General features: G+C 53.1%; 1 protein-coding gene across 2 annotated transcripts in view; it reads right to left on the bottom strand.

Moving 5' to 3' along the window:
• LOC135546247 (alpha-actinin-4) overlaps positions 1 to 26,642 on the bottom strand; it is a 56,637-nt gene that overhangs the window by 11,133 nt on the left and 18,862 nt on the right. The window contains exons 2-9 of one of the 2 annotated variants that reach the window (XM_064974516.1): positions 16,653 to 16,767; positions 16,099 to 16,218; positions 15,282 to 15,368; positions 14,293 to 14,380; positions 13,622 to 13,700; positions 13,459 to 13,540; positions 11,261 to 11,346; positions 10,201 to 10,293 (exon numbers count right to left, since the gene is read on the bottom strand). In XM_064974516.1, the coding sequence (XP_064830588.1) occupies positions 10,201 to 10,293; positions 11,261 to 11,346; positions 13,459 to 13,540; positions 13,622 to 13,700; positions 14,293 to 14,380; positions 15,282 to 15,368; positions 16,099 to 16,218; positions 16,653 to 16,767 (750 nt within the window). Of the gene's footprint in view, positions 1 to 10,200; positions 10,294 to 11,260; positions 11,347 to 12,995; positions 13,082 to 13,458; positions 13,541 to 13,621; positions 13,701 to 14,292; positions 14,381 to 15,281; positions 15,369 to 16,098; positions 16,219 to 16,652; positions 16,768 to 26,642 lie in introns of both variants that reach the window. The other variant, XM_064974515.1, reaches the window with a different exon arrangement.

The following is a 26,642-nucleotide window of genomic DNA, read 5'->3' on the forward strand; positions in this document are numbered from 1 at the left end:
GGGGGAGGGAGGTACAGACAGACAGACAGAGACGTGTGGCGAGGAGGGAGGGAGGTACAGACAGACAGTAGACGTGTGGCGGGAGGGAGGTACAGACAGACAGTAGACGTGTGGCGAGGAGGGAGGTACAGACAGACAGTAGACATGTGGCGAGGAGGGAGGGAGGGAGGTACAGACAGACAGACGTGTGGGAGGAGGGAGGGAGGAGGTACAGACAGACAGACGTGTGGCAGTACAGACAGACAGACGTGTGGCGAGGAGGGAGGGAGGTACAGACAGTAGACGTGTGGCGAGGAGGGAGGGAGGTACAGACAGACAGACGTGTGGCGAGGAGGGAGGGAGGGTGAGGTACAGACAGAGACGTGTGGCGAGGAGGGAGGGAGGGAGGAGGTACAGACAGACGACGTGTGGCGAGGAGGGAGGGAGGTACAGACAGTAGACGTGTGGCGAGGAGGGAGGGAGGTACAGACAGACAGTAGACGTGTGGCGAGGAGGGAGGGAGTGAGGTACAGACAGACGAGTGGCGTGTGGCGAGGAGGGAGGGAGGGAGTGAGGACAGACAGACGACGTGTGGCGAGGAGGGAGGGAGGTACAGACAGACAGTAGACGAGTGGCGAGGAGGGAGGGAGGGGGAGGTACAGACAGACAGTAGACGTGTGGCGAGGAGGAGGGAGGGAGGGAGGTACAGACAGACAGAGACGTGTGGCGAGGAGGGAGGGAGGTACAGACAGACGTGTGGAGGGAGGGAGGGAGGTACAGACAGACGTGTGGCGAGGAGGGAGGGAGGGAGGTACAGACAGACAGACGTGTGGCGAGGAGGGAGGGAGGGAGGTACAGACAGACAGACGTGTGGCGAGGAGGGAGGGATGGAGGTACAGACAGTAGACGTGTGGCGAGGAGGGAGGGAGGTACAGACAGACAGTAGACGTGTGGCGAGGAGGGAGGGAGGTACAGACAGACAGTAGACGTGTGGCGAGGAGGGAGTGAGGTACAGACAGACAGTAGACGTGTGGCGAGGAGGGAGGGAGGGAGGTACAGACACACAGTAGACGTGTGGCGAGGGAGGGAGGTACAGACAGACAGTAGACATGTGGCGAGGAGGGAGGGAGGGAGGTACAGACAGACAGACGTGTGGTGAGGAGGGAGGGAGGAAGGTACAGACAGACAGACGTGTGGCGAGGAGGGAGGGAGGTACAGACAGACAGACGTGTGGCGAGGAGGGAGGGAGGTACAGACAGTACACGTGTGGCGAGGGAGGGAGGTACAGACAGACAGTAGACGTGTGGCGAGGAGGGAGGGAGGGAGGGAGGTACAGACAGACAGACAGACAGACGTGTGGCGAGGAGGGAGGGAGGTACAGACAGACAGTAGACGTGTGGCGAGGAGGGAGGTAGGTACAGACAGACAGTAGACGTGTGGCGAGGAGGGAGGTACAGACAGACAGTAGACATGTGGCGAGGAGGGAGGGAGGGAGGTACAGACAGACAGACGTGTGGTGAGGAGGGAGGGAGGAAGGTACAGACAGACAGACGTGTGGCGAGGAGGGAGGGAGGTACAGACAGACAGACAGGAGGGAGGGAGGTACAGACAGTAGACGTGTGGCGAGGAGGGAGGGAGGTACAGACAGACAGTAGACGTGTGGCGAGGAGGGAGGGAGGGAGTGAGGTACAGACAGACGACGTGTGGCGAGGAGGGAGGGAGGGAGTGAGGTACAGACAGACGACGTGTGGCGAGGAGGGAGGTACAGACAGTAGACGTGTGGCGAGGAGGGAGGGAGGTACAGACAGACAGTAGACGTGTGGCGAGGAGGGAGGGAGTGAGGTACAGACAGACGACGTGTGGCGAGGAGGGAGGGAGGGAGTGAGGTACAGACAGACGACGTGTGGCGAGGAGGGAGGGAGGTACAGACAGACAGTAGACGTGTGGCGAGGAGGGAGGGAGGGGTGAGGTACAGACAGACAGTAGACGTGTGGCGAGGAGGGAGGGAGGGAGGGAGGTACAGACAGACAGACGACGTGTGGCGAGGAGGGAGGGAGGTACAGACAGACGTGTGGCGAGGAGGGAGGGAGGTACAGACAGACGTGTGGCGAGGAGGGAGGGAGGGAGGTACAGACAGACAGACGTGTGGCGAGGAGGGAGGGAGGGGTACAGACAGACAGACGTGTGGCGAGGAGGGAGGGATGGAGGTACAGACAGACAGACGTGTGGCGAGGAGGGAGGGAGGTACAGAGACGTGTGGCAGACAGACAGTACAGACAGACAGTAGACGTGTGGCGAGGAGGGGGGAGGTACAGACAGACAGTAGACGTGTGGCGAGGAGGGAGTGAGGTACAGACAGACAGTAGACGTGTGGCGAGGAGGGAGGGAGGGAGGAGGTACAGACAGACGACGTGTGGCGAGGAGGGAGGGAGGTACAGACAGACAGTAGACGTGTGGCGAGGAGGGGAGGGAGGTACAGACAGACGACGTGTGGCGAGGAGGGAGGGAGGTACAGACAGACAGTAGACGTGTGGCGAGGAGGGAGGGAGGGAGTGAGGTACAGACAGACAGACGACGTGTGGCGAGGAGGGAGGGAGGTACAGACAGACGTGTGGCGAGGAGGGAGGGAGGTACAGACAGTAGACGTGTGGCGAGGAGGGAGGGATGGAGGTACAGACAGACGTGTGGCGAGGGAGGGAGGTACAGACAGACAGTAGACGTGTGGCGAGGAGGGAGGGAGGTACAGACAGACAGTAGACGTGTGGCGAGGAGGGAGTGAGGTACAGACAGACAGTAGACGTGTGGCGAGGAGGGAGGGAGGGAGGTACAGACACACAGTAGACGTGTGGCGAGGAGGGAGGGAGGGAGTGAGGTACAGACAGACGTGTGGCGAGGAGGGAGGGAGGGAGTGAGGTACAGACAGACGTGTGGCGAGGAGGGAGGGAGGGAGTGAGGTACAGACAGACGTGTGGCGAGGAGGGAGGGAGGGAGTGAGGTACAGACAGACGTGTGGCGAGGAGGGAGGGAGGGAGGGAGGGAGGGAGGTACAGACAGACAGACGTGTGGCGAGGAGGGAGGGGAGGTACAGACAGACAGTAGACGTGTGGCGAGGAGGGAGGGAGGGAGGTACAGACACACAGTAGACGTGTGGCGAGGAGGGAGGGAGGGAGGTACAGACACACAGTAGACGTGTGGCGAGGAGGGAGGGAGGTACAGACAGACAGTAGACGTGTGGCGAGGAGGGAGGGAGGTACAGACAGACAGTAGACGTGTGGCGAGGAGGGAGGGAGGGAGGGAGGTACAGACAGACAGTAGACGTGTGGCGAGGAGGGAGGTAGGTACAGACAGACAGTAGACGTGTGGCGGGGAGGGAGGGAGGGAGGTACAGACAGACAGACGTGTGGCGAGGAGGGAGGGAGGGAGGTACAGACAGACAGACGTGTGGCGAGGAGGGAGGGAGGGAGGTACAGACAGACAGTAGACGTGTGGCGAGGAGGGAGGGAGGGAGGTACAGACAGACAGTAGACGTGTGGCGAGGAGGGAGGGAGGGAGGTACAGACAGACAGTAGACGTGTGGCGAGGAGGGAGGGAGGGAGGTACAGACAGACAGTAGACGTGTGGCGAGGAGGGAGGGAGGGAGGTACAGACAGACAGTAGACGTGTGGCGAGGAGGGAGGGAGGGAGGTACAGACAGACAGTAGACGTGTGGCGAGGAGGGGGAGGGAGGGAGGTACAGACAGACAGTAGACGTGTGGCGAGGAGGGAGGGAGGGAGGTACAGACAGACAGTAGACGTGTGGCGAGGAGGGAGGGAGGGAGGTACAGACAGACAGACGTGTGGCGAGGAGGGAGGGAGGGAGGTACAGACAGACAGACGTGTGGCGAGGAGGGGGGAGGTACAGACAGACAGACGTGTGGCGAGGAGGGAGGGAGGGAGGTACAGACAGACAGACGTGTGGCGAGGAGGGAGGGAGGTACAGACAGACAGTAGACGTGTGGCGAGGAGGGAGGGAGGGAGGTACAGACACACAGTAGACGTGTGGGAGGAGGGGAGGTACAGACAGACAGTAGACATGTGGCGAGGAGGGAGGGAGGGAGGTACAGACAGACAGACGTGTGGTGAGGAGGGAGGGAGGAAGGTACAGACAGACAGACGTGTGGCGAGGAGGGAGGGAGGTACAGACAGACAGACGTGTGGCGAGGAGGGAGGGAGGTACAGACAGTACACGTGTGGCGGGAGGGAGGTACAGACAGACAGTAGACGTGTGGCGAGGAGGAGGGAGGGAGGAGGGAGGTACAGACAGACAGACAGACGTGTGGCGAGGAGGGAGGGAGGTACAGACAGACAGTAGACGTGTGGCGAGGAGGGAGGTAGGTACAGACAGACAGTAGACGTGTGGCGAGGAGGGAGGTACAGACAGACAGTAGACATGTGGCGAGGAGGGAGGGAGGGAGGTACAGACAGACAGACGTGTGGTGAGGAGGGAGGGAGGAAGGTACAGACAGACAGACGTGTGGCGAGGAGGGAGGGAGGTACAGACAGACAGACGTGTGGCGAGGAGGGAGGGAGGTACAGACAGTAGACGTGTGGCGAGGAGGGAGGGAGGTACAGACAGACAGTAGACGTGTGGCGAGGAGGGAGGGAGGGAGGAGGTACAGACAGACGACGTGTGGCGAGGAGGGAGGGGGAGTGAGGTACAGACAGACGACGTGTGGCGAGGAGGGAGGGAGGTACAGACAGTAGACGTGTGGCGAGGAGGGAGGGAGGTACAGACAGACAGTAGACGTGTGGCGAGGAGGGAGGGAGTGAGGTACAGACAGACGACGTGTGGCGAGGAGGGAGGGAGGGAGTGAGGTACAGACAGACGACGTGTGGCGAGGAGGGAGGGAGGTACAGACAGACAGTAGACGTGTGGCGAGGAGGGAGGGAGGGAGTGAGGTACAGACAGACAGTAGACGTGTGGCGAGGAGGGAGGGAGGGAGGGAGGTACAGACAGACAGACGACGTGTGGCGAGGAGGGAGGGAGGTACAGACAGACGTGTGGCGAGGAGGGAGGGAGGTACAGACAGACGTGTGGCGAGGAGGGAGGGAGGGAGGTACAGACAGACAGACGTGTGGCGAGGAGGGAGGGAGGGAGGTACAGACAGACAGACGTGTGGCGAGGAGGGAGGGATGGAGGTACAGACAGTAGACGTGTGGCGAGGAGGGAGGGAGGTACAGACAGACAGTAGACGTGTGGCGAGGAGGGAGGGAGGTACAGACAGACAGTAGACGTGTGGCGAGGAGGGAGGGAGGGAGTGAGGTACAGACAGACGACGTGTGGCGAGGAGGGAGGGAGGTACAGACAGACAGTAGACGTGTGGCGAGGAGGGAGGGAGTGAGGTACAGACAGACGACGTGTGGCGAGGAGGGAGGGAGGGAGTGAGGTACAGACAGACGACGTGTGGCGAGGAGGGAGGGAGGTACAGACAGACGTGTGGCGAGGAGGGAGGGAGGTACAGACAGACGTGTGGCGAGGAGGGAGGGAGGGAGGTACAGACAGACAGACGTGTGGCGAGGAGGGAGGGAGGGAGGTACAGACAGTAGACGTGTGGCGAGGAGGGAGGGATGGAGGTACAGACAGTAGACGTGTGGCGAGGAGGGAGGGAGGTACAGACAGACAGTAGACGTGTGGCGAGGAGGGAGGGAGGTACAGACAGACAGTAGACGTGTGGCGAGGAGGGGGAGTGAGGTACAGACAGACAGTAGACGTGTGGCGGGGAGGAGGGAGGGAGGGAGGTACAGACACACAGTAGACGTGTGGCGAGGAGGGAGGGAGGGAGTGAGGTACAGACAGACGTGTGGCGAGGAGGGAGGGAGGGAGTGAGGTACAGACAGACGTGTGGCGAGGAGGGAGGGAGGGAGTGAGGTACAGACAGACGTGTGGCGAGGAGGGAGGGAGGGAGTGAGGTACAGACAGACGTGTGGCGAGGAGGGAGGGAGGGAGTGAGGTACAGACAGACGTGTGGCGAGGAGGGAGGGAGGGAGTGAGGTACAGACAGACGTGTGGCGAGGAGGGAGGGAGGGAGTGAGGTACAGACAGACGTGTGGCGAGGAGGGAGGGAGGGAGTGAGGTACAGACAGACGTGTGGCGAGGAGGGAGGGAGGGAGTGAGGTACAGACAGACGTGTGGCGAGGAGGGAGGGAGGGAGTGAGGTAAAGACAGACAGTAGACGTGTGGCGAGGATGGAGGGAGGGAGTGAGGTACAGACAGACAGTAGACGTGTGGCGAGGATGGAGGGAGGGAGGTACAGACAGACAGTAGACGTGTGGCGAGGAGGGAGGGAGGGAGGTACAGACAGACAGTAAACGTGTGGCGAGGAGGGAGGGAGGGAGGTACAGACAGACAGTAGACGTGTGGCGAGGAGGGAGGGAGGGAGTGAGGTACAGACAGACAGTAGACGTGTGGCGAGGAGGGAGGGAGGGAGGGGGAGGTACAGACAGACGTGTGGCGTGGTGGGAGGGAGGGAGTGAGGTACAGACAGACAGTAGACGTGTGGCGAGGATGGAGGGAGGGAGTGAGGTACAGACAGACAGTAGACGTGTGGCGAGGATGGAGGGAGGGAGGTACAGACAGACAGTAGACGTGTGGCGAGGAGGGAGGGAGGGAGGTACAGACAGACAGTAAACGTGTGGCGAGGAGGGAGGGAGGGAGGTACAGACAGACAGTAGACGTGTGGCGAGGAGGGAGGGAGGGAGTGAGGTACAGACAGACAGTAGACGTGTGGCGAGGAGGGAGGGAGGGAGGGAGGTACAGACAGACGTGTGGCGAGGAGGGAGGGAGGGAGTGAGGTACAGACAGACAGTAGACGTGTGGCGAGGAGGGAGGGAGGGAGTGAGGTACAGACAGACAGTAGACGTGTGGCGAGGATGGAGGGAGGGAGGTACAGACAGACAGTAGACGTGTGGCGAGGAGGGAGGGAGGGAGGTACAGACAGACAGTAAACGTGTGGCGAGGAGGGAGGGAGGGAGTGAGGTACAGACAGGCGTGTGGCGAGGAGGGAGGGAGGTACAGACAGACGTGTGGCGAGGAGGGAGGGAGGGAGGGAGGTACAGACAGACGTGTTGCGAGGAGGGAGGGAGGGAGGGAGGTACAGACAGACGTGTGGCGAGGAGGGAGGGAGGGAGGGAGGTACAGACAGACGTGTGGCGAGGAGGGAGGGAGGGAGGTACAGACAGACGTGTGGCGAGGAGGGAGGGAGGGAGGTACAGACAGACGTGTGGCGAGGAGGGAGGGAGTACAGGAGTGTGGCGAGGAGGGAGGGAGGTACAGACAGACGTGTGGCGAGGAGGGAGGGAGGTACAGACAGACGTGTGGCGAGGGAGGGAGGGAGGTACAGACAGACGTGTGGCGAGGAGGGAGGGAGACAGACGTGTGGCGAGGAGGGAGGGAGGACAGACGTGTGGCGGAGGGGAGGAGGGAGGTACAGACAGACGTGTGGCGAGGAGGGAGGGAGGTACAGACAGACGTGTGGCGAGGAGGGAGGGAGGTACAGACAGACGTGTGGCGAGGAGGGAGGGAGGGAGGTACAGACAGACGTGTGGCGAGGAGGGAGGGAGGGAGGTACAGACAGACGTGTGGCGAGGAGGGAGGGAGGGAGGTACAGACAGACGTGTGGCGAGGAGGGAGGGAGGGAGGTACAGACAGACGTGTGGCGAGGAGGGAGGGAGGGAGGTACAGACAGACGTGTGGCGAGGAGGGAGGGAGGGAGGTACAGACAGACGTGTGGCGAGGAGGGAGGGGGGAGGTACAGACAGACGTGTGGCGAGGAGGGAGGGAGGGAGGTACAGACAGACGTGTGGCGAGGAGGGGGAGGGAGGTACAGACAGACGTGTGGCGAGGAGGGAGGGGGAGGTACAGACAGACGTGTGGCGAGGAGGGAGGGAGGGAGGTACAGACAGACGTGTGGCGAGGAGGGAGGGAGGGAGGTACAGACAGACGTGTGGCGAGGAGGGAGGGAGGGAGGTACAGACAGACGTGTGGCGAGGAGGGAGGGAGGGAGGTACAGACAGACGTGTGGCGAGGAGGGAGGGAGGGAGGTACAGACAGACGTGTGGCGAGGAGGGAGGGAGGGAGGTAGACAGACAGACGTGTGGCGAGGAGGGAGGGAGGGAGGTAGACAGACAGACGTGTGGCGAGGAGGGAGGGAGGGAGGTAGACAGACAGACGTGTGGCGAGGAGGGAGGGAGGGAGGTAGACAGACAGACGTGTGGCGAGGAGGGAGGGAGGGAGGTAGACAGACAGACGTGTGGCGAGGAGGGAGGGAGGGAGGGAGGTACAGACAGACAGAGGGAGACGTGTGGCGAGGAGGGAGGGAGGGAGGGAGGTACAGACAGTAGACGTGTGGCGAGGAGGGAGGGAGGGAGGGAGGTACAGACAGTAGACGTGTGGCGAGGAGGGAGGGAGGGAGGGAGGTACAGACAGTAGACGTGTGGCGAGGAGGGAGGGAGGGAGGGAGGTACAGACAGTAGACGTGTGGCGAGGAGGGAGGGAGGGAGGGAGGTACAGACAGTAGACGTGTGGCGAGGAGGGAGGGAGGGAGGGAGGTACAGACAGTAGACGTGTGGCGAGGAGGGAGGGAGGGAGGGAGGTACAGACAGTAGACGTGTGGCGAGGAGGGAGGGAGGGAGGGAGGTACAGACAGTAGACGTGTGGCGAGGAGGGAGGGAGGGAGGGAGGTACAGACAGTAGACGTGTGGCGAGGAGGGAGGGAGGGAGGGAGGGAGGTACAGACAGTAGACGTGTGGCGAGGAGGGAGGGAGGGAGGGAGGTACAGACAGTAGACGTGTGGCGAGGAGGGAGGGAGGGAGGGAGGTACAGACAGTAGACGTGTGGCGAGGAGGGAGGGAGGGAGGGAGGTACAGACAGTAGACGTGTGGCGAGGAGGGAGGGAGGGAGGGAGGTACAGACAGTAGACGTGTGGCGAGGGAGGGAGGGGAGGGAGGTACAGACAGTAGACGTGTGGCGAGGAGGGAGGAGGGAGGGAGGTACAGACAGTAGACGTGTGGCGAGGAGGGAGGGAGGGAGGTACAGACGTGTGGCAGGAGGGAGGGAGGGAGTACAGACAGTAGACGTGTGGCGAGGAGGGAGGGAGGGAGGTACAGACAGTAGACGTGTGGCGAGGAGGGAGGGAGGGAGGTACAGACAGTAGACGTGTGGCGAGGAGGGAGGGAGGGAGGTACAGACAGTAGACGTGTGGCGAGGAGGGAGGGAGGGAGGTACAGACAGTAGACGTGTGGCGAGGAGGGAGGGAGGTACAGGAGGACAGAGGTACAGACAGTAGACGTGTGGCGAGGTGGGTGGGAGGGAGGTACAGACAGTAGACGTGTGGCGAGGAGGGAGGGAGGGAGGTACAGACAGTAGACGTGTGGCGAGGAGGGAGGGAGGGAGGTACAGACAGTAGACGTGTGGCGAGGAGGGAGGGAGGGAGGTACAGACAGTAGACGTGTGGCGAGGAGGGAGGGAGGGAGGGAGGTACAGACAGACGTGTGGCGAGGAGGGAGGGAGGGAGGTACAGACAGACGTGTGGCGAGGAGGGAGGGAGGGAGGTACAGACAGACGTGTGGCGAGGAGGGAGGGAGGGAGGTACAGACAGACGTGTGGCGAGGAGGGAGGGAGGGAGGTACAGACAGACGTGTGGCGAGGAGGGAGGGAGGGAGGTACAGACAGACAGTAGACGTGTGGCGAGGAGGGAGGGAGGGAGGTACAGACAGACAGTAGACGTGTGGCGAGGAGGGAGGGAGGGAGGTACAGACAGACAGTAGACGTGTGGCGAGGAGGGAGGGAGGGAGGTACAGACAGACAGTAGACGTGTGGCGAGGAGGGAGGGAGGGAGGTACAGACAGACAGTAGACGTGTGGCGAGGAGGGAGGGAGGGAGGTACAGACAGACAGTAGACGTGTGGCGAGGAGGGAGGGAGGGAGGTACAGACAGACAGTAGACGTGTGGCGAGGAGGGAGGGAGGGAGGTACAGACAGACAGTAGACGTGTGGCGAGGAGGGAGGGAGGTACAGACAGACAGACAGACGTGTGGCGAGGAGGGAGGGAGGTACAGACAGACAGACGTGTGGCGAGGAGGGAGGGAGGTACAGACAGACAGACGTGTGGCGAGGAGGGAGGGAGGTACAGACAGACGACCTGTGGTGAGGAGGGAGGTACAGACAGAGTGGTGTCCTACTCACGTCACTGGCCAGCTTCTCGTAGTCCTCCATCAGGTGCTCATTCTCCTGGTTGACAGCCAGCACCTTGCAGATTCTATTGGCTGCAGTCTCAGCCTATCACAGATGAGAATCGTCAGCAGTGCAAATACACAGGTTGCTTGTTATGGATTAGGTCGCCAACGTCAAGGAGCATGTGCACAAATGTGTGTGGCTTTTAACAGAGTGGGGTCAAATGTACAATTCAGATCAGCTGTCTACCAGTCAAAGACAAATGCAGTGCAAGCTCAAACTGAAGGTACTGTGTGCTGGTCTTACGCAACTGGAGTTTGACCTTTAACTAGACGGAGTGGAAGATCTCACTTTAGCTATGAACAACTCCGTAAACTGAGTGAACACACAAAAACCACACACTAGCCGTGACTTACACTTCATTTAAACACCGTGCACATAAGTAAATCCATTGGATGGCTGTAAAGTAGTAAGGGTATGTGCTAACGCAGCATGCTACAGCTATCAATGGTTAGTTCCATGTACTGTGTGTGCCAACGTCACACTCTGTGCCTCAGAAAGCTACATGCTTCTCCTATACAATGGGAGCATTCAGTCTGGTCCTGTACCGCTTTTGTCCACGTCAGCTGGTGTGTTTAGGGACTTAAAGTTATACCACTGAAATAAAGAAACAGTAAGAAACTGTATTATGCCTTGGAACGTCTAACACACTACGGAGTAAAATCTCCACAGAGAAACACTATGCACATTGAAACAGTTGCAGTGTTAACATTTGAACCGTCGTTAACAGCGCTTCCCACAGATCAGTTGAAGCTCATTTCAGTCACTTAACTGGTTTGTTAGAGTAACGCCTCAACTGTAGCTATGGGAAACACTGCTAATGATCAATCTGCGGAGGAAGAGTTGAAACAGGGAAGTTACAGAGGAAGGAGGAGCATTTTTTGTTGTTTCGTAGAAGTGTAGTGTGAGCCCAAAGCGTCAGTGAGCATCCTTGGCCAGTGTGACATTGCCAGTGACCCTGGCTGGTGTCACAGAGGTCAGGGGTTAAAGGTTGTGTTGTGGCGGTGCTCACCTTCTGGGCGCCAGAGAAGGCGTGATAGAAGCAGGAGACATAGGTCATGATGGCCTTCTCGTCAGGCCTCAGCGTGCCCACGATGTCTACACAACCATGGCCAGGCAGTGAGAGGAGAGAGAGAGAAGTGGTGAAGCCAAGCTACCCAAAGCCAGAGGGTCCCGCCACACAGTGAGGTGGGGGGGTGAGAGGAGGGTGGGGTGTAGTGAATGGAGTAGACGCCGGACTCCATTGCTGCTGCCCCCAACTCTGGGGCCTCCAATGATGCACTGTGTGTGTGTGTGTGTGTGGGGGGGGGGTTGTCACTGTGGGGTTACAATGAAAGAGAGAAAAAGCGTAACAGAGATGGAGAGAGAGAGAGACCACCTCGGGAGACAGGAGGGGTCTGCCGGGGCCACAATGTGGAGGTTGGTACACACACCATTTGGATTATAATATTTAAACTGTCAGGCTGGTAATAACAAAAAAGGTCCTCCTGGTCCTAAAACTGAAGAGAAGGGTACACAGTGTAGCCAATGTCCATGCTGTTTCTGGATTAATGATTGTTTTCCAAAATGAACAAATGATTGCCCAAAGGACTATATGTTAACCAGCACGGGCCCACTAGCAGCTTACTGTGGTGTTCTGTAGTCAAGGCAACAGTGGGACTGTGGCAAACAGTTCTGCATGCGCACACACCTCTCCTGAGACTGGAGCACATAAACAACTTCTTAATTAATAAAAATCTAATTACAGCGACATTAAAAAACATGCCCGTCAGCAGGCTTCCTGTTCTCAGTCCACAGGGAGAGGAAGAGCGGGGAAAAGAGAAGAGTGAAAGGAGGATAGAGAGAAAAGGAAGAGAACAGTAAGAGGAGAGGAAAGTGAGAGGAGAGGAATAAGAAGATGAATCCAGCAGACAGAGAGAGAGAGCCAGAGGCGTTGAGGTGGAAGGTGAAATCAAAAACACACAAAACATCTAGGAAGAGTTCTCAAGAGTCCCTCTGACTAGCCTACCCTCTGCTCAGACACAAACTGACCCAGGCCTGATCGAGCCTACCCTCTGCTCAGACACAAACTGACCCAGGCCTGATCGAGCCTACCCTCTGCTCAGACACAAACTGACCCAGGCCTGATCGAGCCTACCCTCTGCTCAGACACAAACTGACCCAGGACTGATCGAGCCTACCCTCTGCTCAGACACAAACTGACCCAGGCCTGATCGAGCCTACCCTCTGCTCAGACACAAACTGACCCAGGCCTGATCGAGCCTACCCTCTGCTCAGACACAAACTGACCCAGGCCTGATCGAGCCTACCCTCTGCTCAGACACAAACTGACCCAGGCCTGATCGAGCCTACCCTCTGCTCAGACACAAACTGACCCAGGCCTGATCGAGCCTACCCTCTGCTCAGACACAAACTGACCCAGGCCTGATTGTATAGGATCCATTTAAATACGAAGGGCCCCCGGGGCCTGATCCACTCCAAGTGAATCACTATACATAGACAGGCCACTACACAAGAGCAAGAGGGCCATGTTATTACCAGCAAGACATTAAGAGACTAAGACTTAGTGTGTGTAGTGTGAGGAAGAGTGTCCAAAACCAGCTCCCGGTGAGGCCGACACCAATGCTGCAGGAGAAAGCCATGCTGGAAAGGAGAGAAGAGGGTGGGGTAGATGTGGAGGACAGGACCAGCTGGGGGGGTTAGTATCAGGGCAGGACAGAGGGGGGGGGGGGGGGGGTAAGGGGTACCTTCTGGGCTCCAGAGAAGGCATGGTAGAAACTGGACACATAGGTCATTATGGCTTTCTCATCTGGACGGGCAGTGTTCACAATGTCTGTAGGAAACCACAGTTACACACAAAGGGAGACACAGGGACAGTTACACACAGAGGGAGACACAGGGACAGTTATACAAACTGGAGGATAGAATTGTGATCACACAGACAAGGGAAATAGGGGAGGGACAAGCCAACAGACAAAACAGTGAGAAGGATGAATGGAGGGAGAGGGAGGGAGGAGGGGGGCTGAGGCTAACGGTCTGTGTGTAAGGGTGACCACAGCAGCCATGATGTCACAACACATCCACCTGCACACTGGAGTCGTGGAGTCTTGGGATGCAAGAGTAGTCAGATGAATGAATACAGTATGAATATGCAGAAACACTATACAATGACACACACACACAGCAGGAGTAACTGTGCCCTGTGCATACCTTCAGCATCCATCATCTTGGGGATGTCCAGGTACTTCTCAGCCACCTCAAAGGCATTGTTCAGGTTGGTCAAGGGGTCATCCTGAGCAACCAATCAGAGGGTGAGAAAACAAGCCACGGACATGTCATGCAATCAAAGCGAGGTGTGTGCTGATGCACTCACCTTCCTTAGCTTGTCGTAGTCAATGAGCTCTGGCCTGTGTCTGTGGATCAGAGCGTTGAAGGCAAGGCCATCCTTCCAGCTGTCAATATGAGAGCGAGAGAGAGAGCAGAGAGAGAGGTCAGAGAGAGAGGTCAGAGAGAGCAGAGAGATCAGTCAGAAAAGGGACAGTTCTGTGGCCTCCCGAGTGGCACAGTAGTCCACGGCACTGCATCACTACAGACTCAAGTTCGGGCACCTGCAGGCTGACTTCGGTCGACAGTTTGACGGTGTTTCCTCCAACACATTAGTGTGGCTGGCTTCCGGGTTAAGCAGGCGGGTGTTAAGGAGCGTGGTTTGGCGGGTCATGTTTCGGAGGATGCATGACTCAACCTTCGCCTCACCCGGAAAAGGGGGGGTGGCACATGTTTTTAATAATAATAAAATACAAAAAAAGGAACAGTTCTATGCTGCACATCCATAGGATACTCACATACTTCTGTCTATCCTGCGTTTCACCAGCAGGGGGCAGTCTTTCTAGAAGAGCTGGTAGAGTTTCCTGGAGTGTGGTCAAAAAATGTCTGGAGAAATACTATAGCCTGTTCCGGTCTCAGGTTCTGTTATCAGGCATGACGTCAGGCTGCTGTCGAGGCTGTGCATGTGTGTGCGTGTGTGTGTGTGTAAACGTAGGCTACCTGATGTGGAAGTTCTGCACGTTGACGTTTTTGTAGGGCGCAGTCTTCCTCTGGCACCACAGGAGCAGGCCCTCCTTGGCAGAGGTCTCTGGAAAGGGGAGAAGGAGTTCGATAAGTCTATGGCAGGGATATTCAAGTCCCAACCGGGAGGTCCAGAGTACTGCTGGATCTGTTCTCTCTGATAATTCATTGCACCCACCTGGTGTCCCAGGTCTAAATCAGGTCCTGATTAGAGGGGAACAATGAAAAAAGGCAGTGGAACTGGCTTCGAAGTCCAAATGTGAATTGGAGGAGTCTATGGTATGTCCAAATGGCACCCTATTCCCTATATAGCGCACTACTTTTGACCAGAGCCCTCTTCCCTATATAGTGCACTACCAGGAGCCCTATAGGAATAGGGTGCCATTTCAGAGTCAGGTGCAGCCTCGACCTAGTTTCCACTGTGTTGGAGTGTACATTATAGATGGCTAACGTGTTTAACTTCTCTCCCGGTCACAGATGAGTGCAGCGGAGCTGGGGAAGCCAGGGTGAACGATCTCTCCTGCCATTGTCTGTCTTAGTCAAGTGCCAGTGAGAGCAGAGCAGGCATGTAGGCCAGACTTGTATTCACTTGGCAAGGCGCACTCAACCTCCTGTGGTCTCAGCAGAACAGAGCAGGTGAGTTGTTTTTAGTGTGTGTGAGTGTGTATTGTATCGGAGAGACCCAGTTGCATTAACCTGTGGAATCTCCTCAGCACAGCTGTTTTGAGTAAGAGTAGGAGTGTGTGTGTGTGTGTGTAAGAAGAGGAAAATGCCTGCTCGGTTAGTGGCATAAGAACATAGAGCAGCAATGGATCAATTAATATAATTTAAGGACAGTGACATCCACCCTCCAAAATTGAGGAAGAACATAAAGCAAAGTTTTGTTTTCTAAACCAACCTTACCTGCCTAGTAGGGACGGGGGAGGGGATGAAGGAGAAGCGAGAGATTTGAAAGGAGAGAGACTGACCTTCCACGGAGATGTCCTGGATGGCGAAGCGGAGGATGATGGTCCAGATCATGCCCAGGGTCATCTTAGCGTTGCCATCCACAATTTCTAACAGAAAAAGGGGATATCACTCATAAATACAATAAAATATCAACTCAGTTATGAATTACCTGAACCCAGATCTGTTTGTTCTGCCACGTCAACAACTTGTCATAATAGCACAAACAGATCTGGGACTAGTTCTGCATATGTTTGTGAACTTCAAATATATGTAATTTACAGTGCAAATACAAATCTGTCTGAGTGAAGGCATGCATAATGCATTCAAGCAATGTCCCAAGTTGTTGCGGTGGCTTTGAACAGATAAGAGACAATGGTTTTGCCTGTTCCCCTGTGAACATCCAACACTTCAACATTGTATCAGTCACTTAGTTTATATCCCCCTCTCTGCCTGCCTCGGTCTTGCCATTTGTCCTTTGGTGGTGTAGGGTGGTAGGCTGCTGGTCTGGGTGGTGGGGGCTAGAGGGCTAAACTGGAGCGATGTCCAATGGGCTGTGTGTATCATGCAGTAGGAATGAGGAGTGGAGGCTGGCGGGGCCGTTTGTCATGATAGCTGGAGCAGAAAGGTCACTGTCGCACCGTCAGAGTCGGGCGCGCACAGCCGTTTCTCCTCCTGATTTACTGGCCTTGTGAAGGGCCCCTCCCCCAGAGCTCCCTCCCTCTCCAGCCAAATGCCTTTGCTCCCAAGTGGGAGATGTATTTGGCAGGATGCTGTGAGCTTTGGAGTTGTGCTCTTTGTGTGTGTGTGTGTGTGTGTGTGTGGGGTAGCTAAACTGACCCTCTGCGCCAATGGACACCAGCTTGACCCCCTTGCTGGCGATGTAGTCCAGAGCTTTGTTAACGTTGTTGATCTTGTGGACCCTCATCTTGCCTCTCTCGGGCTTAGGTAACCGTTCCCCTGTGGATGAACACACACGGACACAAACAGGCAAACAAAATGCAGTGAGCCCAGAGTCCCATGACAAAACAGCCCTTTCCACTGGCTCAGCAAAACAGACAGGCACAGCTCCTTTTAAAGTCACAGTATCACCCTTCACAGGGCTGCTAGTCAAAATAGACAACATCTACAGGGCCAAAGCTATGGCCTACGACCAGACTACTTAGATGAAAAGGTATCAAAAGAACAGGAGACACTAGTACTTTAGAGAGTCTGTTTCCGGCACTGCACTCGGTCTACCCAAATGGTACACTAATCACTACATAGTGCACTACTTTTGACCAAAGCCAAAGCAACAGTATATTGGTGCTGAGTGCAGTAAAGTAGATTAGCGCTTAGCTGTGGTAGTCGAGCTTGGTATGTGTAATGATGATCACGACGATGGGCTGGCTCACCTGAGATGACCTCCAGCAGGAGCATGAGTTTGAGGCCATCCCTGAAGTCCTCCTCGATGTTCTCGATCTGCGTGCCTGCTTTCCTCAGGTGGGAGTTGCACCAGGCCGTGAACGTCTGGAGAGAGAGAGGAAGTGAGGTCAGAGAGGGCACAGAGTGGTGTTGGAGGGCTAGGAGGCACTCTTTCTTCTGGTCGAACAAAAATTGGCTCATTCATCCACGCTCCTCTCCCCTATAACTATTACCCAGGTCAATGCATTCTCAGTCAACTTACCTAGTAATAGAATTAAAGACAGACACAAGGAAAAATAGGGGGTGAAGTTCCTCAGACAGTAGGCTACACGTAGCAGGAAGTGCACCATGATTGGTTGACATAATTCTGAGTAGAAGTGCTGATTTAGGATCAGGTCCTCCTGTCCATATAATCATATTCATTAGGATTTAAAAAAGACAAAACTGATCCTATTTCAGCACTCCTACTCCGAGCCTCTTTATGAATCTCTTCAACTAGCAGTAAGTATTTAACCGAGTGCTTTAGGGGATAGGTGAGTGAGCTGTAAGGTTGATATACTGCGGTGTACGCTATCCTGGTCACACCTCTGTTTGTACCACCATGTTAACTCATTGTCATGCCAAACATTAAAAGGGCTCGCATGACAAGGAGTTGACTTGATAGCACAAACAGATCCGGGTATCAGGCTAACTGTACACATGACTAAAAACTAGACCAGCACCCGCGATAAAAAAATACTCATGTTTTATCCCCCCTACATTAAGTCACGAGGCACTTTCTAGTGACAAACAGTCAGTGGAAAACACGTGTTTTGAATGTACTTATTTTGAAAACTTGTGGCACACACTATTCATTAGTGGAGGGTTAAAAATGTTCTCCCCAAATTGCTTGTCTTTTTTTTTTTAAAGGAAGAAAAAAAATCACAGAGAAGGCAAACTGAAATGTGAGCTAAACGATGTTCCTTTCAGACTGGGCTATTCTTTATCAGTCAGAAATGGCATCAGAAGAGGACCACTTGTGGTTCTTGGCCCCATGTGTGTAGTAGACTGGAACATAGCTTCTGTAATACACACCAACACCAGTAAAACACACAGATTCCTGAGTGGGTCAAACAGTAACCCTTGCTCCTCTTGTCCAGAGTCAACGAGACCCAACATGGCACCATTTCAACCCATTTGAGCTACCGTTTGAACACTCCTTTCTGCCCTCCCCACCCTTTCACCTTCTCCCCAAAAGCCTGGTATCCCCAACTCAAAGTTGGGATCAGTCGACCCTCCCTCCCAGCAGGATAGGCATGGCCCGTCAAGGTGTTACAGTGTGTGTTGCGGTATGACAACATTATGACAGGGTGCTGGCCCTGGCTCTCCCCCCATTCCAAAGGGCTGCCAGACAAAGGGCCCATTGAGCAGCATGTATATAATGAGTCCCGTCAGCCCGCTCCCTGCCTCCCAGCCCCCCACTCCCCTGCCTGAGCGAGACCCACAGGCACAGAGGAGGAGGGCTGACACAAACATCCCCTGCCAACAATGCTCCCCCACGTTGCAGCTAGCCATCGGCCTCCAACTGAGCAAGGATGTGGCATAGCACAGTACCATTAAAAGACAAAAACAAAATGGCTAAAAATCAACACAGTTGATAATTACCAACACAACAAAAACTAACTTGACCATAGAGATAACCAGGTCGCATTCAAATTACTCTAGCTAGACACCAATAGCCTACATGATACAAAACCACCAGTTGAAAAAAAAAATCTATTGTATTCTACTTCCTTGTGATAACAGAGTTCAGCAACAACACTAGGCTACTACTAACCCTATGAGGCACTAAGGCTCTGGCACCATATCCCAAACATGATGTCACACAGGGACACAGGTGTGCATCTCTAAACCAGGAAGGGATTGGGCATGGCAGACCTGTCAGCTTTAACAATGGGATTTTACAACTCAGCGTCGCTCAAACGTTGACTCAACTAGTCAAATAGTTTGCCCTTCTATGGCCAGGTATGTGTTGGTTGAGTGTGCGCAGTACTAACAACTAGATGACACTATTCTTGTGGTGTTGAAGAACAGCGCAGGATCATTGCCACTCAAGACAGATCCTAGTAAAACACAGGTCAAGTGGATTACAGATTTCTCTGCTCTCTGTCTACAAACAACGACCTGGACAGACACCGGGCAACAGCCAGGAGGAAACAGTGTCAATATTCTTGGTGATAAAAAAAACATGTTTTTTCTCTCCAAAAGCTACTTTTCAGGGGTGGTATGGTATTCCCACCAGCTGGCATGTCCATGTTCGACTAACGAGGATCAAAATAACTCAGTTCTGCTGTGTTCTGCTCAGTTTGACCACAGCAAAGGTCACATTTGGTCTTTGCATCAGGGCTGAATCTCACAGGGGTTAAGGGTCATGTAGATAGATGTCTAAAACCTGGGCTATCCAACAAGGAGACAAACAACTCCAGTCTTTGCCTGCCAACAGACCGACCCACCACCAGCACTCCCCGAGCAGGAATGCAAGGGAGACGCAAGAACCGCCAACCCACATAGCCTACCTACACACACATTTCTTCCTTCTGACACTTTCCCTGACGCCGCACGCAGCACCCTAGTCAAACATCTGCTTTTGTGACACACTAAACAGGTAAAGGTGTGGCTGGCTGGCTGCACCGAGAAAGAATGAGGTAGGCTCGCACACAATGTTATTGCACAACCGCCGTGCCTTCCCCATGACTGCATTTGCACCCCCCCCCCCCCACTGCTGTAATAAAATGACAGCCTACCCAACAATCCCTCACTGATGAGCGCACTCTCTCATCACTCTCACAGTCAGTAACACACTGTCTCCCAGTCAGAAAACAAGGCGGCACCAACATGCAGCAGCAGGGCCAGCTTAGCTCTGAAAGAGAAGCTGCTAAATCAGTGGAACGTCTGCTAGCAGCTATGCCCTGCCGTGTGTTTATGTGGGAGAAATCAATATGGCCTAAGGGATAACGGCTGACGGGCCCAGTCAGGGACATGGACCGGGGAGGGGGTGATACTGTGTGTTCTCAACTGTCACAAAGGTGAGGAAACCAGTGAACAGAGGAAGCTCACATGCTACTGATTATGAAGTTATTATCGTCATCATTATGATGACTGCTGCTGTATGAGCTCCTGTGAGGATTTCGTCAGAGGCGACAGCAGAGGTGTGGGTCGTCCACCTCTGAGTGAGTACAGGAAGGGGGTGGAAGGTCGCAGCCAGGTCTGGGAGTCAGTCAGCAACGCCTTGGCCGAAACTAAGCCACCTATTGTTAGGCTACAGCTCAATTAGTTAGGTCTGCCTGGAGGCCAAGGCACTAGAGTTCTGTGAGATGCCCTTTGTCTCACGCAGTAGTCGCATGATAACCACACTGTTCAAAAACACACAGCAACAGGTAGCTCATTGTGCCTGTCCACCAGCACCACACGCCAGCCTATTTCACTAGTTGACTGCTAGGACTTAAATGGTATTTTCCTGACAAGAGCACACAAACACACACTTTGAGCAGGAGGAAGCTTGGTTATCCGACACCACTTCCATCAAGTTCAAGGGAGTTTGGCGACTGACTACCCCGAGCCATGCATGTATGGTAGAATGACCAGGGCCCATTCGCATAAAGCAATGTTGGAGTGCTGATCTAGGATCCCCCCCCCCCAGAACGGGACCAGAGTGCAGAAGCCCGTAAAAAAATAGTCTGTCCTCGTTTGCAACACTCACTACAAAGTTCCAAACAGCCTCTGGAAGCAATTGCAGCACAATAATTGTTCGTCGGGGAGCGTCATGAAATGGGTTTCCATGGTAGAGTAGCCGCACACAAGCCTAATATCCCCATGTGCATTGCCAATAGTCGGCTGGAGTGGTGTAAAGCTCGCCACCATTGGACTCTGGAGTGGAAACGAGTTCTCTGGAGTGATGAATCACGCTTCCCCATCTGGCAGGCCGACGGACAAATCTGGGTTTGCCAGGAGAACGCTACCTGCTCCAACACATAGTGCCAACTCTAAAGTTTTGTGGAGGAGGAATAATGGTCTGGTGCTGTTTTTCATGGTTCAGGCTAGGCCCCTTAGTTCCAGTGAAGGGAAATCTTAATGCTACAGCATACAATGACATTGTATATGACTCTGTGCTTCCAAATTTGTGGCAAAAGTTTTGGGAAGGCCCTCACCTGTTTCAGCATGACAACGCCCTCGTGCACAAAACAAGGTCAATACAGAAATGGTTTGTCGAGATCAGTGTGAAAGAACATGACTGACCTGCACAGAGACCTGACCTCAACCTCATCGAACACCTTTGGAATTAATTGAAACCGCCGACTGTTCTAGCAGCAAAGGGGAGGACCATCTCCATATTATTTTTATTTTATTTGACCATTATTTAACTAGGCAAGTCAAAACAAATTCTTATTTTCAATGATGGCCTAGGAACAGTGGGTTAACTGCCTTGTTCAAGGGCAGAACAACATTTGTAACTTGTCAGCTCGGGGATTCGACCTTGCAACCTTTCGGTTACGAGGCTAACGCTCTAACCACTAGGCTACCTGCTGCCCCGTCCATGATTTTCAAATGAGAGCAGGTGCCCACATACTTTTGCTCATGTAGTGTAGCGAGGGAACCGTGCAGAGCATCAGCACATCCAGAGGGGTGAGGTGTGGTTGCACTAAAATGCAAAAGCACTGCCAGGGTTCGGTTTCCCCAGACAGAACCACTCTCCAGCCGAATGCATAAACAGCTGTTTGAACAATGTAAGCGCTCTCTCAAGGTCAGCTCCACCATAGAGAGTGACGCACCACTCCACCACCGTCGTCCATGCTTTTATCATGGACTCACTGCTCAATTCCCAAAATGTAATAGAGTAAGACACAAAGCAACCTTGAGGGAATTGGATTAGTTTATGGTCGTCATGTTTTTATTGCTGTAGGCCTTTACCATCTATGACGCTACCTACATAAAGCCGGTCTCCAGTCCAAACTCATGCATGGCCAGAGTCTAGCTAGCTACCATAAGTAGTGAGTACTCATCCTCAACCATTTTCAACACAGACTTTCTGGTAGAGATTAATTAAATGGTGGAGTAGTATATCCCTGGGCTGTTCCCTATGACTGTCTCCCTCCCTGATCTGGCCCCTATATTACAGAAGCCCTGGGCTGTTCCCTGCAACTGGCTCTCTCCCTGGCTCAGCCCCATCTATAAGCCTTTAAAAGAGCATGTCCTGGTACCGATGTCGCTCTGCTCTCATTACCCCGTCAGGTCTGGACAAGTGATCATTAAAAAAAAAAAAAAAAAAAAAAACACTTCGTGTGCTGACAAGCCATCACTAAGAGAGGAACTCGTCCGAGTGCAGGTTCTTAACCAGTGAGAAAGTGTTGTTTCAGTTTGTCAGTAGTAATGACCATTTAGGGCAAACTGCTGTAAACAGAAGCTGATAAACAGGTCTGATAAATGAGAGTTTATCCTGACATCTCTAGTGCGCTTTCTTATGGTCGCCCAGTAAAACAGAGGAGGAGAGGAAAAGGGGGAAAGAGATTTGGTTTGAGGTGTGAATATGATGCATGAAGGTACAATGTAATATGAGTGTCAAAGCCATCCAACATGACAGTGGCCCACACATGACCTCCACCTCATGTTATGTAATGGCTGTAGGCTACACCTCTAGTGGGGAAGAGTCTCAGATTGTGTCCCAATAAATCTATTTTTTTTTTTTTTTAATTTATTTTTTTCATGGTATCCAATTGTTGTAGTAGCTACTATCTTGTATCTTGAAGGTTGAAAGTCATGCGACCTCCGATACACAACCCAACCAGCCACAATGCTTCTTAACACAGCGCACATCCAACCCGGAAGCCAGCCGCACCAATGTGCCGGAGGAAACACTGTGTACCTGGCAACCTTGGTTAGCGCGCACTGCGCCCGTCCCGCCACAGGAGTTGCTGGTGCGCGATGAGACAAGGACATCCCTACCGACCAAGCCCTCCCTAACCCGGACGACGCTAGGCCAATTGTGCGTCGCCCCACGGACCTCCCGGTCGCAGCCGGTTACGACAGAGCCTGGGCGTGAACCCAGAGTCTCTGATGGCACAGCTGGCGCTGCAGTACAGCTCCCTTAACCACCCGGTAGGCCCCAATAAATCTCTCCTGCCTCCTGAGGTGCGGACTAGTTCACTACACCCCACAAAGCATAAAAGCGTTGGATTGGTAGAGGCATGAGCTGGTGGGAGTTACCCGTAATTTCTTATAAACAGGCCTTTTCTTTCAAATCCGAGAAGGGAAGTGAACAAGTGCACACTTTGGGAGGAAGGAGAGAATTGGGAGTGGGACACAGTCTGTTCTGCACAGCAATTTGGGCAGGAGAGTTGCCCCCAGGTCAGGTTGACTCAACTAGAGGAAGCACTGCCTAAAGAGAAGTAGTGACCTACAAGTATTAGTGCTGCAGTCCTGTGCTGTTACTGGCCTTTCTTTAGAAGTCTCTTGCCACAGGGGGGGTACAACAGAGAGAGTAAATACCGGGGGCATATTTTGGACTTTGCACGCACCGTAGAAACTTCCAGCAGAGGGAAGCGCTGTTTATTTGTTGATTTATTTATGTAGCTTCCTGTCTTTGTGAGAGGCCGGGTTGGGTTTCACTGAGGGGGCTCTACCGCGTGGTTAACCCTTTCAGTGACCTGCCTATGGCCAGATCCTGTTACAAGGCAAGACCTGGGGAATGAGCCAGGCTAGGAGGAGAGGGGTACAGCTTCAGCAGTACAGCAGCATAGGGCCACAGCCTACAGACCAGCAAGGACACACCATTGTGCAAATGTGCACTGTTGTGTGTCAATAGTAGTGCTCTCAGCACAGACTGTTGCTTAATGTCAACTGACAATTAGCCTATACGTTGTGTCAATAGTCGAGTCTTAAACACCTGCAGCTCCCATGTTCAATACACATACCAAATTACTCAACTTTATCTGACCACGGACACAAACTTGACATACATGCTGTAATTCTAGTTAGTGGTCTAGGATTTAGTTGGGCCGAGAAGGCAGTCCGAGGAGAATCTCTCACCTACCTTAAAAGGATGACTGTAAGGCCTCCTGGGTAGCGCAGTGGTCTACGGCACTGCATCGCAGTGCTAGCTGTGCCACCAGAGACTCTGGGTTTGTTTTTTTTATTATTTATTTATAATTTTAAAAAAAGGATGACTGTACAAGAGACACCAGGCAGCGGTCACAGTGAGGAGAACAGGCCTAGTAGCATCCATTCAGCAGCAGCCCGGGGCATGGCTGGGTAAAGTATGTAGGCCACAGGCAGCTCAGCTGACACAGGAAATATGTCAGCCCACTCTAGCCTCCCCACTCCCTCCCTGCTCAGTGAGAGGATGAGTGTTTAATGAGAGGCTGGGACTGTGGCAGTGACCTGCGAGGGAATCTTCCAGATGTGCACCGCTCCAGTTTAGCTCAGCTGAGAGGCTGGGTGAAACCAGCGAAGTGGAGGGAGAGTCCAGAGAGCCGTCGAAGGAATGACCGTCATCTCAATTAGCATGATGTCAGGAATGCCAACTATGTCTATTGAGAGCAAACTTCTGAGGTGCGGCTGGTTTTGGGTCATGGTGTTTTGGGCAAGAACACGGAAAGAGAGCAGTGAGGCCAGAGAGGGCCAAGGCATCAGAGGCGTGAACAGACAGGGACCTCACGACTGAACTGTGGTAAAAAATAAAAAATAAATAAACACTAAACGAGTCCACTTTCACCACTGTTATAAGTGTTGCCATAGATGAACACTACCTACAAAAAAAGAGCCACTGTAATTTAAGGCCCAGTGCAGTCAAAAACATAATTTTCTTGTGTTTTATATACATTTCCACACGATAAGGTAAGAATAATCCTGTAAAAAAAATTTAAATGCCCTTTTAGTGTAAGAGCTGTTCGAAAAGACAATCTGAAATTTCAGTTTGGGTGGGATGGAGTTATGGCCTGCCCAGCGACACCACCAGGTGGTAAATTAGTTAATAGACCAATAAGACCGTTCCAAACCTCTCTGCCAATAATAGCTAGTTGTCCCCTCCCCACTCAGACCACTCCTATTACAATTCTTGCTTGAGAAATTGCTCCTTTCCTATTTTAAATTGGAAACAATCACAGTAAGGTACTTAAAGATGCACTATGTAGGAATCACTCAACTACTCACTGGTTGCAAAAATTCTAATTGTTCATCTAAACAGTTGTGAAATATATTTTTTAATTGAACCTTTATTTAACTAGACAAATTCTTATTTACAATGACAGCCTACCGGGGAACAGTGGGTTAACTGCCTTGTTCAGGGGCAGAACGACCGATTTGTTTTACATTGTCAGCTCGGGGATTTGATTCAGCAACCTTTACAGTTACGGGCCCAACGCTCTGACCACTAGGCTACCTGCCGTCCCTGCCGTCCAAAAGTTGGGGGTCACTTAAAAATGTCCTTTTTGAGAGAAAATACTTTGTCCATTTGATGTTATTTTAATTGATTAGAAATACAGTGTAGACATTGTTAATGTTGTAAATGACTATTGGAGCTGGAAACGGCTGATTTATGGAATATCTACATAGGCGTACAGAGGCCCATTATCAGCGATCATCACACCGGTGTTCCAATGGCATGTTGTGTTAGCTAATCCAGCAGCTTCATTAAATAGTACTCATAGTACTCGCAAAACACCCGTTTCAACATCAACAGTGAAGAGGCAACTCCGGGATGCTGGCCTTCTAGGAAGAATTGCAAAGAAAAAGCCATATCTCAGACTGGCCAATAAAAATAAAAGATTAAGATGGGCAAAAGAACAGACACTGGACAGAGAAAGATTTGGGGGGGAAAAAGTGTTATGGACAGATTCATCTAAGTTTGAGGTGTTCAGATCAAAGAACATTCATGAGACGCAGAAAAAATTAAAAGATCCAGGAGGAATGCTTGACGCCATCTGTCAAGCATGGTGGAGGCAATGTGATGGTCTGGGGGTGCTTTGGTGGTGGTAAAGTGGGAGATTTGTACAGGGTAAAAGGGATCTGGAAGAAGGAAGGCTATCACTCTATTTTGCAACGCCATACCATACCCTGTGGACGGCGCTTAATTGGAGCCAATTTCCTCCTACAACAGGACAACGACCCAAAGCACAGCTCCAAACTATGCAATAACTATTTAGGGAAGAAGCAGTCAGCTGGTATTCTGTTGATAATGGAGTGGCCAGCACAGTCACCGGATCTCAACCCTATTGAGCTGGTATGGGAGCAGCTTGACCGTATGGTACGCAAGAAGTGCCCATCAAGCCAATCCAACTTGTGGGAGGTGCTTCATTAAGCATGGTGTGAAATCTCTTCAGATTACCTCAACAAATTGACAACTAGAATGCCTAAGGTCTGCAAGGCTGTAATTGCTGCATATTGAGGATTCTTTGACGAAAGCAAAGTTTGAAGGACACAATTATTATTTCAATTAAAAAGCATTATTTATAACCTTGTCAATGTCTTGACTATATTTCCTACTTATTTTGCAACTAATTTCACGTGTTTTCATGGAAAACAAGGACATTTCTAAGTGACCCCAAACTTTAACTGTAGTGTATTGTCCATAACCAAAGATGAAAGCTGGTGTACAAAACCAAAAGATGTTTAACTTTGTTGATTCCAAAATGGCGGCTATTCCTCTGGCTGATTTGGGAACTGAGCACCATTCGCAGATTATGCTTTTTCCGTAAAGTTTCTTTGAAATCTGACACAGCGGTTGCATTAAGGAGAAGTCTATCTTTAATTCTGTGAATAACACTAGTATTTTTTTTATCAATGTTTATTATGAGTATTTCTGCTAAAATCACGGGATGTTTTGGAATCAAAACATTACTGCACGTAAGCCGCCAGTGTAAACAGATTTTTGGATATAAATATGCACATTATCGAACAAAACATACATGTATTGTGTAACATGATGTCCTATGAGTGTCATCTGATGA

This window comes from Oncorhynchus masou, chromosome 9 (assembly GCF_036934945.1).
Source record: "Oncorhynchus masou masou isolate Uvic2021 chromosome 9, UVic_Omas_1.1, whole genome shotgun sequence".
NCBI lineage: Eukaryota > Metazoa > Chordata > Actinopteri > Salmoniformes > Salmonidae > Oncorhynchus > Oncorhynchus masou.